This window comes from Trichomonascus vanleenenianus (genome assembly GCF_965637985.1).
Source record: "Trichomonascus vanleenenianus strain CLIB 3782 genome assembly, contig: TRVA0_013S, whole genome shotgun sequence".
NCBI classification, from domain to species: domain Eukaryota; kingdom Fungi; phylum Ascomycota; class Dipodascomycetes; order Dipodascales; family Trichomonascaceae; genus Blastobotrys; species Blastobotrys vanleenenianus.
This window is the reverse complement of record NW_027481874.1, coordinates 16,845-29,730: the sequence shown is the minus strand read 5'-3', so window position 1 is coordinate 29,730 and position 12,886 is coordinate 16,845. Positions and strand designations below refer to the sequence as shown.

The 12,886-nt window shown below is 50.2% G+C and overlaps 7 protein-coding genes across 7 annotated transcripts; 4 read left to right on the top strand and 3 right to left on the bottom strand.

The window, feature by feature from the left end:
• Positions 1-7: 7 nt before the first annotated feature.
• On the bottom strand, positions 8-1,066 carry HSV2 (phosphatidylinositol-3,5-bisphosphate binding protein HSV2; the record flags this gene model as incomplete). The annotated part of the gene is made up of 1 exon (XM_076684091.1): positions 8-1,066. The coding sequence occupies one exon, from the start codon at positions 1,064-1,066 to the stop codon at positions 8-10; it is 1,059 nt and encodes a 352-aa protein (XP_076541566.1).
• A 401-nt stretch (positions 1,067-1,467) lies between these two features.
• FRE2 (ferric reductase family protein) lies at positions 1,468-3,432 on the bottom strand (the record flags this gene model as incomplete). Its single annotated transcript, XM_076684090.1, has 1 exon — positions 1,468-3,432. One exon carries the CDS (start codon positions 3,430-3,432, stop codon positions 1,468-1,470), a length of 1,965 nt encoding a protein of 654 aa, XP_076541565.1.
• A 1,854-nt stretch (positions 3,433-5,286) lies between these two features.
• ADE4 (amidophosphoribosyltransferase) lies at positions 5,287-7,027 on the top strand (the record flags this gene model as incomplete). Its single annotated transcript, XM_076684089.1, has 2 exons — positions 5,287-5,288; positions 5,452-7,027. Coding segments are annotated over 2 exons (1,578 nt in total).
• Positions 7,028-7,351: 324 nt separating this feature from the next.
• JJJ1 (Jjj1p) lies at positions 7,352-8,887 on the bottom strand (the record flags this gene model as incomplete). The annotated part of the gene is made up of 1 exon (XM_076684088.1): positions 7,352-8,887. The coding sequence occupies one exon, from the start codon at positions 8,885-8,887 to the stop codon at positions 7,352-7,354; it is 1,536 nt and encodes a 511-aa protein (XP_076541563.1).
• Positions 8,888-9,758: 871 nt separating this feature from the next.
• SNF8 (ESCRT-II subunit protein SNF8) lies at positions 9,759-10,487 on the top strand (the record flags this gene model as incomplete). Its single annotated transcript, XM_076684087.1, has 1 exon — positions 9,759-10,487. One exon carries the CDS (start codon positions 9,759-9,761, stop codon positions 10,485-10,487), a length of 729 nt encoding a protein of 242 aa, XP_076541562.1.
• A 417-nt stretch (positions 10,488-10,904) lies between these two features.
• Positions 10,905-11,681, top strand: TRVA0_013S00276 (uncharacterized protein; the record flags this gene model as incomplete). The annotated part of the gene is made up of 1 exon (XM_076684086.1): positions 10,905-11,681. One exon carries the CDS (start codon positions 10,905-10,907, stop codon positions 11,679-11,681), a length of 777 nt encoding a protein of 258 aa, XP_076541561.1.
• Positions 11,682-12,059: 378 nt separating this feature from the next.
• TRVA0_013S00254 (uncharacterized protein) lies at positions 12,060-12,791 on the top strand (the record flags this gene model as incomplete). The annotated part of the gene is made up of 1 exon (XM_076684085.1): positions 12,060-12,791. One exon carries the CDS (start codon positions 12,060-12,062, stop codon positions 12,789-12,791), a length of 732 nt encoding a protein of 243 aa, XP_076541560.1.
• Between the last annotated feature and the right edge of the window lie 95 nt (positions 12,792-12,886).

Below are 12,886 nucleotides of genomic sequence, written 5' to 3'. Positions count from 1 at the left end.
CTGCGGGCTAATCAAACCCTTCAAAGCTCCTCCATGCTTCGCGGACCAATTCCCACCGCGGCGCCTCTCGTTCCTCTTCATTTCCACTGGGACTCGACTCCCGCTCAACAATGTCATACTTTTCCCATTTGCACTTGTCACTTGTCCACACAACTATGATTGAATCCTCGGCAGACCACCCCACGACGCCTCTATGTCCTGCTACCCTAGCTGACACAAAACTCCATTCAGACGAGAAGTAGCTCGGTAAAAGAGGCACTTTGCTCAACAAATGGCGCCTATTGGCCACCGCAGAAGAGGTATCAAATACGTGCAAAGTGTTCTTGTCCGACAATATTGCAAGCCTGCGTGAAGAGTTAGAGAATGCCATAGAGTAGACTTCTGCCCGGTCAAGTCCACGCCTGAACTCGTGCAGAAACGCCGTGTTCGACGTCGTGTGTAGTCTGATGATTGTGCCAGTATCTGAAGCGCTCGCCAGAATAGTGCCGTTGTTATTTAGCGCCAGGCACCGAATCGCGCTCTTGTGGGCCCGCACTATCGACACAAGATTATCCTCGAGATTGACAATCTGGATCTGCCCCGGGGTGCGGCTGGGGAAAGCCAAGTGCGACCCTGCTAACGCTGCAATGCCATGGGGGTTGTCAGCGGTCTCATAAGCTGCAATCTGTGACGGAGGAGAGCTAAACGCATAGACATGCACTTTGTTCTTCAAAACAACAACTATGCGCGTCCGCGACAGGAGCACGTTTAGAATTGAAGAGAGGAACTCTAGCGATATAGCCGGGCGGTGCTTAAGATCGTCCCATATTATGACTTTATTCTGCGAATACTTCGGGTTATGTCCTCCTCCGACGAGGGCCAGGTAATTTGTGCGATACAGCATTTGGGAGATGCCAATGCCTCCGTCCTGGAACCTTCGGTCGACCCTTAGTTCAAGCGGGTCGCTTGAGTAGACCCGGAAGCCGGAATCGTGGCTTACGGCAAAACATCCGTAGTCCTGGTTAAATGAGCACGACAGAAATGTTTTTGGGCCCGTATCTTGGGCAATATTCCGGTGGGTGTTCATATCTTTCGCGGTCTCTATGCAATTTGCGTTTGTGGAGCACCTTGTGTCGGTGTGATGATGATGATTGCCGATTGGGACGGCTTATCAGAGGATCAGCCTGCCCTCCGCTCGGTAGACTTACCTCACCTTGGGACTTTTACTACAGGTATGGAGTACCAGGTAGTTCTTTGCCGTAACCAGGCTGGCTTTATTGATGAAGGAGATATTGTCGCAGCAAGCGCTGGTATCCGAGTGATTCTAATGGGCTTGTTTATATAGGTAGCCAGTTCCGTTCCGCTTCAAGCTTTTGCTACATGTTAGATATTCGTTCAAGTGTACTGTACTTGGTAGTACCTAATTTTGTAGCTGATGATATGAATTGAATACAAACTGTTGAACTATTGCATTATAAATATCCAAGATCACCAGGAAAAAGACTGTTCGAAATATTCAATTCGGCTGTGAGCGTCGACGATGTATTTCCGGATGGCAGATCTAACGTCGTCATTCATTGAGCCCGGACCACAGACGACCACCGCAATGTCTCCGGAATTGCAACTGGAGGTGGCCTCACTGATGATTTTATCACTGTGCGGGCGGCCAGGCTTGAAGCTAGATCTGTACTGTAGAATCTCGCTTTGTTTACCTTTCTCAAATACCTTTGCAAAGTCATCGCCACTGTCGGACAAGCGGTATTCAGCCAAGGAAGAAGCAGAACTTGGATTCGTGATATAGACATGCACCTCGAATCGCGGGTCGTTTCGCATAGCGTCGAGGTATACTCTGAACCAAGCGAGCGGCTTTTCGTCATTTACAACCCACACAAAGATAACACGAGTGCAGACATCAGGCCGCTTGAGGATCTCCACCGCACAGCTATAAGGGCCCGTTACTCCAATTCCACCGGCAAAGAGCACAACCGTATGGTATCGGTGCACCGGAAGGCGGGGACCATATGGGCCCTCAATGAGTACTCCACTCTCGGCAATCCCGCCATTTTCCTCCAAATACCTTTTTATCTGCTTGGTTACACCTTTTTTTGCTTTGAGGAATACGACAAGCCTCCCTTTGTCTGCAGGATTTGGGCTTTCAATGAGGGTGAACGGATGACTCTGCCAGAATCGATTCCAGCGAGCAAAATGGAGGAACACAAATGCCCCAGGGTAGAATTCCCACCTCCGGGAAAAGTCAATCTTTATCTCTATAATATTAGCATCGTCCTGAAGGGTAAGCAAAGCCTTAGTACGGACACCGGACCAAAAAAGTCGCACAATTCGCATGAATCTGTCGAATGCCCACACAGCAATGGACGCGTAAACCCATTCCATATAACCGATTTTGATAAGGTGGTACCATGTTCCGAGGATGACCAAAATGGTGCAGAGGATGTGGAAATATAAAAAGAACTCATAGTTGAGTGCTCTAAAGTAATGCATGCTCTGAAAGCATACAACAAGTCCAAAGATATATCCTGCCGTGCCCCAATTGTAGTATGGCTTTTGGTAAGCGCTAGCTAAAGAATGTAGCCATGTTCCGATTATTGTGTAAATAAGACCGTGAATTGACAACAGGATAATAATAAACCACCCAATCCACTTATGGAGCACGTTAAAGGTGTCGAGTGGCCAGCCGGTTACCCACAGCAGGAAGTTGTTCCTACCGCCAAATAGAAACAACAGTGGGCAGAGCATGGTAGCAAAAACACCTGCTCGGTTAGCAATGACTCTTCCGATCAGAATCTTGGGATCTAAAGCGTTTTGTGCAGGATCGTCCTCCTCTGAATTGTAGTCGACAAACAGAGGTACGAAAAGACAAATGAACAACCCAAAAATAATGAGCGATTGGTCTCTTGTAGGAATGTTGAAAGTAAATCTTCCTAGAAGACGCGACGGAGTCGAGTGGTGGTACGTCCTTGTGGGAGCCAGGAAGATATGTTTTCTCAACTGTCTTACGATCCGGCTGTCGACTTTGGAGAGCACGTCGGGCAACATTCTTGTGGTCCAGCATACTATTATCCGGAGGAAGAGCACCACAGCGATAAAGACGTAGGAAATAGCCCCAAGGCTAAGACTGAGATGCATGCTGGTCGTCATTGACTTTTCGTTATCCGAATTTCCATTAGCACTACCTCCGCGACGTTCGTTAGTAGGGCTGGTATGATTGCAAACACTCTTGCCACTGGCCGCACTATCGCTATTACCACCACCACTGCCACCATGATTTTCCTGAAAGTTTTTCGCAATTGCTCGGCGAAGAGAGAGACGTCTAGCATCCATAGACTTCAACGGTGGAGAAATTCCTTTAGGGTTCTCCGCCTTACTGATAGTAGCAATTGCTCCAAATGCTACGAAAGTGATTGCAATTGCAGTAGAATTGTTTAGCTTCATATTCCTTTGATCACGATAATTGATTGTAGCAAAGGGGTGGAAATCGTTTATAATTTATACTCGCTTTAAAACAAGCATCATGGTACACTCGATGGGCCTGCTTCCGTAGAGAGTATGCTACTCATCCGATTCCCCAACGATATAATTAATAGCCGGAATGGGGTAAGCTTTGAATCCATCCTTTTTAGATAAAACATTACTCTCTGTTTATTTAGCCTTTAAATGCAACTGACGTTCCGGTATTTGTTCATCCATAAAACCGGCTCTGTACAATCTGTGGTTCAAAAAGATCATCACCTACAAACCTACTGACTTGTTGGAAGACTTGCTTCAACTCAAAATGTTAATACCTGGTACCGCATTTGATGAAATCCGGGAATACTAGGTTTGTGTTGCTACGCTACCCATTAGCATTTTATGACTCTATTTATTACGTCGTCTAGATTTGTTATGAGTACGGCAAACAATAGAGGTGATAAAGACCTTGATTATTGTCCGTTACCTAGGGTGAAAGAGGACTAATATAGCACATGAGGTTTCTAAAATACAGTATTAGATTCTTAGTACTGGTACCGTAGTGTACAACAAATTTCCAAACCAAGAAAAACGGAATCAATCTCCTCAGCTGCGGTCCATTAGTAACACGGTGGAAAACCTTTTTGGTACAACATCCTGTAACATGGGTAATTGATTGCGAGCATATAAATAGAGGCAGTGTTGTTTTGTTAAAGTCCGCTAAAATCTTGCTAATGGCTATGACAGAGTATTGCAACTGTACTTGTTGTATAGAGGAGGGGCTCACTTACTGGGTTTTTTAAAAAAAATCAGATAAACGGCTGGTTGATAACGCTGTCTTGTTTCAATAATACCCGGCCTCCGTAGCTGAGGCATCCCCACCTCCCTAATTCCTTTCGAGTAAATAAACACTATGAAGACAAAAGGTCGGTAAATTTTAATTAATTATCCAAAGACTCTTTCTAAGAATATTTTGACAATACCCATTGCATGCTGTCGGTACTGGAATATCATTCTGCCTAAGCCCTATCAGAACTGGTCACAGCAGAACTACCGGTAGTTCAGAAAGGGTCGGTCGACCACTTGTACCGTTCCACGCAGATGCTGAGTCCTCACCTGTACCGTTACACAGCTCAACCATGCTGAGGCTAGACTTGTACACAAGCTTAATCTACCTGTTGAGCCCTTTCCTAAACAAGTCACCCAGGGATAATCAGCTGCGTAGACCTGTGCCGTACTCCAATTAATCCATATAGTCCAATTTATTCTTTCGAACCTTAAGGGTCATTGCTACGAATCATCGACAACCGCCGCACTGCGGCGCTATGGGGGCCTGGGGGCTGGCCCCCAGGTACCGAGCTGCGAAATCGGGGCTAGGCTACGGTAGCGTGCGGCGCAGGTCCCGGGGAGCTCACCCCCTGGAGATCCGTTAAATTAATCAAGTGAAAAATTAAGTTGACAATGGCAAAAAATGCCGCAGGGAACCCGCCGGCAATGCCTGTCACCAACAAGCGAAAACCGACACCAGGACCACGTAACGGTGAGCTCTGTCGTATAAAACGGAAATGGATGCTCCCCTAAAGAGTTTTCTTCTTCTTTTTTCCTTTCTAACGGGAGGCCAAGGCTGACCAGTCTAACCCCTCCCCTGTCGTACAACATCCCCCTCCGCTCCGAGGCATGCTGTGCGCACGCAGCGGGCCTTTCCTAATTGGAGGTCTCTGCCCCGGCAAAATTTTTTTTCTGAGTCAAATATCGGGGGGAAATATTTAAGGACCGCACCTGCCTGAGGGACTTGGTTTTCCTAACTCTCCTCCGTTGATTCTTTGCTGAACGTAAATAATGTAAGTTGTAAGAATGTGGGGGCGCGTATGCCCTATGATGAATATTTTCCTTTTAGACGTTAGACTGCTGATATTCACGTATCATGAAGACGTTATTCATCTTTCCCCTGAGGGCTCCCCGATACCCCAAACTTGATCTGTGACAAATGACTAACAAAAGAAGGTGCGGAATTCTAGGTCTGTTATTGGCCGGTCCGAACGAAATGGCCAGCGCTGAGCTCCTGGAGGGTGTTCACTACCTCCAACACCGGGGCCAGGACGCGGCAGGTATTGTCACGTGCGGCCCTCGAGGGCGTCTCTACCAGTGCAAGGGCAACGGCATGGCCCGAGACGTCTTCACCCAGTCACGAATGGCTGGGCTCGTTGGAAACATGGGCGTTGCGCACCTGCGGTATCCGACGGCGGGGTCCGCGTCAAACTCGGAGGCCCAGCCGTTCTACGTAAACTCACCGTACGGTCTTGTGCTCTCGCACAATGGTAACCTCGTCAACGCTCACACGCTGCGGGAGTACCTCGACCAGGTGGTCCACCGGCACTTGAACACGGACTCTGACTCGGAGACGCTGCTCAATGTGTTTGCTAGCGAGCTCCAGAAGTCGGACAAGTCGCGAATCAACGACGAGGACTTGTTCACCGCGCTCGCCGGCACCTGCAACCAGTGCCGGGGTGCCTACGCCTGCACCGGCATGGTTGCTGGTTACGGGCTGATTGGCTTCCGGGATGCCTACGGCATCCGGCCGCTGGTGCTCGGCAGCCGAACGCGGGAGGACGGCCAGAAGGACTACATGCTCTCGAGCGAGTCCATTGCCCTCGAGGCGATGGGCTTCCGTGAGTGGCGGGACATCAAGCCCGGTGAGGCTGTCATCATCCCTAAGGCGACGATGACCCCGGTGTTCCGGCAGATTGTGCCGGCCAAGGCCTACGCCCCTGACATTTTCGAGTACGTCTACTTTGCGCGGCCCGACTCGGTTATCGACGGCATCTCCGTCTATCGATCGCGGCTCGCCATGGGCGACATGCTCGCCAAGAAGATTGAGCATGTGTTTGGTGGTCCCGAGAAGACGAAGCAGGAGATTGATGTTGTCATTCCTGTACCGGACACTGCGCGGGCTGCGGCTCTCCAGACCGCCAACAGTCTGGGCATTCCGTACCGGGAAGGGTTTGTTAAGAACCGGTATGTCGGAAGGACTTTCATTATGCCCAACCAGACGGAGCGACGGTCCTCGGTGCGACGAAAGCTCAACGCCATGGGGCTTGAGTTTGAGGGCCGAAACGTTCTGCTCGTAGACGACTCGATTGTGCGAGGAACAACCTCTAGGGAGATAGTACAGATGGCCAGGGAGGCTGGCGCCAAGAACGTTTACTTTGCTTCCTGTGCCCCAGCGATCCGATTTAACCACATTTATGGTATTGATCTCGCTGATACCAAGGCGCTTGTGGCCTACAACCGGGACGACGAGTCCATTGCCGAAGACATTGGTGCGACCAAGGTCATTTACCAGGATCTGGAGGACCTTATCAAGGCGTGCTCCATGTCCACCATCCCGGAGGTCAACGAGTTTGAGATTGGTGTGTTCAACGGCCAGTATGTCACTGGCGTTGAGAACTCGTATCTCGACTATCTAGAGGCGATTCGTGCGCACCACCAGCGAATCAAGGAGGGCCAGACCAGCACTCATGGCAACGGTGTTCCTGCTGAAGTTGACATTGGTCTTTTCAACAGTGGCGACTACGCTTAACGATAACGACCTACTATTTTTAATGATATCGTATTTATAGACTTGTATTATACTTCTAATAGACAGTTTTGACAATTTTTTTACATCAGCAACGCCCCTAACGTCAATATGTCCGCATTTTAGCCGTTTAGCACTGAGCTGTAACAGCCGTGTACCACACATGGAGTGGGAGCATTTGTTACAGCAGTGCTTACACATTTTGTTACAGAAATGTCTTCAGTAACGGCTACAGATACACTTGACTAATACTTAACTGCTCGCCAAATGCCCATTGGCATAATACTAATACAACTACCCGGTAGTAAGTAGTAAGTCGTTCTATGTCTATTTCTTTTTCGGAACGGGAGCTGCGTGCCCAGATGCTTTGACGTGGTCAAAGAGCTTGTTGCGGCTGGGAAACTCAGTCTGGCAAACAGAACACTTGAGCGCAAATTCGTTCACCTGCTTTGCTTTCTTTTGTCGCCGTTGCTTTGCTTTGCCCTTGACCTTGACTTCCTCTCTATTTTTATTGCTGATCCGCGTGCCGTCTAGCTGAGCTAGCAACTCATCCAGCGTAGCATCTGACGACATTGGCTCTCGTGTGCTGGGAGTGCCCCCATCGTCAGACTCACTCGACTCCTCATAGTCGCTTTCTATAATAATATTGGCACCTCCCTTTTTAATCTTTCGTGGAGCCTTTGGCTCCTCCTCCTCTTGCGTCTCAATTGTGATACCGTTTTCTTCGTCCCCATGCATAGGCGGAGCCTTGGGGAATGCTTCAACAGGCTCCGGCTTTTTGCGTCTATTATTAGTTGGCTCCTCGTTGTCGCTCTCTCCACCAAGATCAGAGTCAAATCCAAGCTCAACACCCTCTCGCCGCATCTCCCGCTTGAGTTCGGCCACGGCCTTGACGTGCTTCTTGCTAGCCTCATGGCTCGTGAGCTGCTTCTTCGTCTTAAAGACCTTGTCGCAGACAATGCATTCAAAGAGGTTGAGTGGCTCGTCTTCGTCTTCCTCCTCGGCAGGCGCAAACGCCTCATGGACACCGCTGTCGTCCACCTTTGCCCAGTCCTGCTCTTCGTAGGACTTCATTCGGGCCGCCTGAGCCTCGCGATCCCGCTTTGCCTGGGCCTTTGATGCTGCATCAGCTGGCTTCGCCCGCTTTTGCTTGTTATTCTGCTTGATTCGCGGGTCCTTGGCCTTGACAGCATTGACCAGCTGCCGCACCGTGGAGTTGAACTCCTTTCTGGCCGCCTCCCGAACCTTCTTGTTCCTCTGCTCAGCAGCCCGACGCGTGCGTCGGTCTGGTGCGTCCCACGCGCGGTAGACGTCCTCCCATGCAAAGCTCTTGACCGACGCAAAGGATCCCCATGTGTCGTAGAACGGCCTGACGTCCCTCTGGAATTGAGAAGACTCATCGCCAAAGCGCGGTAACAGAGGTGGCTGAATGTCGGCGTCCAGCGCCGCCTCCTCTTCCTCCTGGCGCAGCTGGTCAAACAACTGGCCCACTTTTCGGTAGAACTCCTCAGGGTTGCCACTTAACTGCTGGTACCAAGCTGGATCAAAGTATTGCTTCAGCTCTTCGGTCGCTGTGACCTTACCACCGTACTCCTGCGGCCCTGGACCGCCCGTGGAGCCATGAGAATCGTACCAGGCCCGCTCCTGTGGGTCGGAGAGTACGTCAAAGGCCGCCTGGACTTTGGCAAACTGCTTGGTAGCCTCCTCTTCGTTAGCGTAGTTTCGATCTGGGTGGAGCAACAGAGCCTGCTTCTTGTATGCTTTCTTCAACTCCGTGTCCGAGGCGTTCTTCTCGACTCCCAGAATCTCGTACAGAGACTCCGCCGCCGCAGCGGGTACGGGTGTGCTTTGCTGGGCTCCCATATGGCCTATTATCAATCGCTCATCTCCCGTATCGCTGAAATTTTGAATCTTTTCAACTGTTCAGCCGTGCCGTTACACGGCTGATCGGCCCGCCGTGTGCTCCGTCATCGTGAGTAACCTCCAAGCCATCATTCGAGTTGAATCACCAATTTTTTTTTTTACGGGGAGATCATCTAGATTGGTCAGCCAATTACCGAGGTTACTCATTTGAGTTGCAAGCCCAAGTGTATGTTGGAGCGATATGATCATTACGGGGATGCGTTATGATACTGAACAATGATGAATGTTGAATCATCAATTTACCTGCGAAATAAATGTACTAACGTTACCGCTAACGGCAAATACTAAATGTGTACGTAATTGAATAAGAAAGCGATAGCTAAGCCATCAGCATTTGGTATAACTTTACAAAGTGTTTCATCGACGGAACCGACATTTCGAGTCAAATCAAGCATCAGTGTTATCTTGAGGTTTTGAAGGGTTGGACTTGTTTGTTACAGCTTCTCCCATCCTGTAACAGCACCTCGTAACAGCTTCTCCCAACACTCCGTTACAGCCCCTCATAAGACCTGCTGTTACATCACTTCTTTCAAAAGCGCACCCAACGTTAAAACTGAGTACTATTGCATTCACACATGATAATTACATTCACGCACAGCTGGTAATTGCATTTTCGGACAATGCATAGTGGTACAACTAATTATTGCATATTGCATATTGCCATCCGTATTTCATAGAATCCCCCTCCCCAATCATTCGAGGCTGGTTACGGATCGCTTTGGTACGGCGTGAACTCCCAATGTACAGTACATCTCCTGACAGCTCCAACTCGTAACAGGGACGGAACCGGAGTAACTGGACGACAGTCGCAATGAGGAGGGTAGGCTTGGCGGCTTTCGAGGATCGCAAAAATGCCTACGAGGACGTGAGCACGAATATATTAAAAACTCAGGTCGACCAGCTCAAGACCCAGCTTTCAGTCTTCCAGTCAGCACTAAACTACTTCGCCGTCGAACATGGCGAGGAAATCAGAACTAACGCCCAGTTCCGCAAGGAGTTCGCGAGCATGTGCACGGCCATCGGAGTCGACCCATTGGCATCATCTGCTTCGAACCGCGGGTCGATGTGGGCTACCCTTCTGGGAAAAGACGTCAACGATTTCTACTTTGAGCTGGCGGTCAAGATCATTGAAATATGCCGCCAGACACGGGATGCCAACGGCGGGCTCATCTACGTGTCCGAAGTGCGCAGCCGGCTGGCAGACAGGTCACAGTTGCGCCCCCTCGAGGTCTCTGAGGACGACATTGAACGTGCCGTTGAGTCGTGCCGGGTGCTCGGTAAGGGGTTTGAAGTGGTCGATATCGGAGCATCCCGTAAGCTCATCCGGTCCGCCCCGAGCGAACTCAGCACCGATCACTCCACCGTGCTTACCGCCTGCCAAGCCCTGGGCTACGTGTCAGTGGCCCTGCTGCGAGACAACCTTGGGTGGACCCCAGTAAGGGCTGGAACATGCCTTGACGAGATGGTCTCGGCTGGCTACATGTGGGTTGACGCACAGGGGCCAGAGACCGCCTACTGGATTCCCGAAAGCATCTGGTGAGCAACCTAAAAACGCGTCGACCCGCCACAACCTGCTACCACACACGGCTGAAACCGGGGAATGAGTGCCCTTATAGAGCTACGCGGTTTTGCACGAGGGTCATATCGGGTACCCCAGCCATGTTTCAATTATAGAAATACGAGTCGCAGAATACCCCGTGGATCGCGTAGTGGTAGTCTCCGGGGAAGGTGCTTGTATTAGGTTCAAAGGTCAGCGGGGCAATATGGCGTGATATGAATTTTCCCCCTCTGGGGTAGCGGACAGTGCAGGGATATAAAACGCGGTCTACGGCAGGGCACCGCCTGAAGGCCAAGAGAACCTCCAAAGATGAAAGCCAGAGTAGCAGTTATCCTCAATAGCAACCCAAGCTCAGTGGGCAATTATATTGGTAAACAAGTGATACACTCGCTGCGGACGATGATGTACCGCGACTACTACCAACTGCCCATTCATGTTCTTATGGAACAACAGCCTCTAAACGCGTCACAAGACGTGAAGTATTTCAACCTCAAATCAGAGCTCGACGAAGCTCTCAAAGTGGACGTGCTCATGGACTTTTCCGGCCACCGTGGCATCAATTACGAAAAGGTGCTGAATATTGCGGCCGACCATGGCGTCAAGCTCTACTTCCCATACGAATACGGCTCGGACTACCAGCTCATTGAAGAAAATGATGTGCGACGCTTCTTCTTGAAGCAGCAAAACGAGACCAACTATGCGCGCTCTAAAGGCATGAAGGTCGTTGAAATGAAGACGGGCATTCTAGCCAATAAAATACTCGACACTCCCCAGCTCATTTCAATTGACCCTGAAAAGCGTGGGTACACGAAGCACAAAGAGCAGGAGTCCAGGCAATTGGCAATTTCATTTGCCGAAGACATTGGCTTGGCACTGGCATCGCTGGGGCACCAGAATCCGGACACTCTGCCAGACTGCATTCACATCCAGAGCGACCAGCTCAGCCTGCGCCAACTGGTGGATATATACGAGCGATCAAAGTTTGTCAAACTAGAGCCCCACGGTCTGGGCAAAGACTACGGTATAATCCATTCGCTCGTGTTCACGCCGGGCAAGCATCTGACCTTTGATAAGAATGACAGTCGGCTAGTGAATCCAAATCGCTTTGAGTGGACGAGATTCGAGCCGACTGCGATTGAGTACTGGTCGCAGGCACCAGATATAGAGTCCCATTAGCCTAACATCACTATCCTTTAATGAATCGCTTTTTTTTTCTGCTTCGCTTATCATACTCAATGGGTAGAAGATATAAGGGCAAAACGTATCAGGAGTGGAAGACATCAAGGGTGGAGGGTATTAAAATTGGAGGATACCGGTTAAACACCTGGGCTGTTGCCTCCGGGGCTATTGCGTCGCCGCTCTAAAAGATTCTGAAAGAAAGATGCAAGTACCTCGTTCTGTGAAGTGTTGCCAGGAGTCTGGGGAGTATTGGACTCAGATCGCGTTGTGCTTCTGTCTGGAGTCTGAGGCGCTGCTGCCGCCGCTTCTCGGGCCTTGATTCGGCGAAGCACCTCATCAACTCCTTCCACTTGAATGCCACCTACATTATAGTCGATGTTGGCATTTGGCTCTGGCAGGGCTGGTTGGGGTGCAGGCGCTGGATGCTCCTTGAGGCGTGTCTCGAGAATCTCATGTTGCTTGGCCAGGAACTCCTGGAAATCGGTCTTCGGGATGAACTTGTCGTCCGCTTCGTCCTCTGACTCTGGATCAATATCTAGCGTCTTGTCGTATATCTCCAGAGCGTCTCCGGTACCCCAAACTTCGCCCAATGCAAGGACTGCCTCAGTGTTTGGGTGCTTGTCAATCAGAATCTTATTGCGTGAGTCCCATCCGGCAGGGATGAGTAGCTTGTCCTGCTCTACCACTACAGGGACAGCTCGGCGATATGGTAGATTCGCGCTATACACTGGTATCCGCAGTCTCTCCGAAACAAGATCAGTTAGGCTGCTATTACCATCCGGCCGGGGAATATACACTGAAGATGCTCCGTATTTGAGTCCAACTATGCGCAGGAATTGCTGTGCAAAATCTACTGCGTCATCGCTCAGTACAGAATTCGAATCAACGACTATATCTGACCCGACGACGACAAACATGAGGTCTACGCCGAGCGGAGTGTCGTACTGTCCTTCTTCCAGCGGCAGCTCGACCTCTATATCCTCGGCTGAGTCCCCTCCTACCGGCGAGCGGTATGTCTGGAGCCTTGTTCGTAGCGCATTGATCACCGAGCTCAGATCCCGGTCGCTCAAAGCGGACTTAATAAGCTCTATCCAGGCATTGATCTGATCAGCCCACTTCCTAACGTCTTCCCAGTCAAGGACTATTGCTACGACAACGTTCTGCTCGGCCAGAACAGTTTGTACAGCTTGCGGGAAATGCGG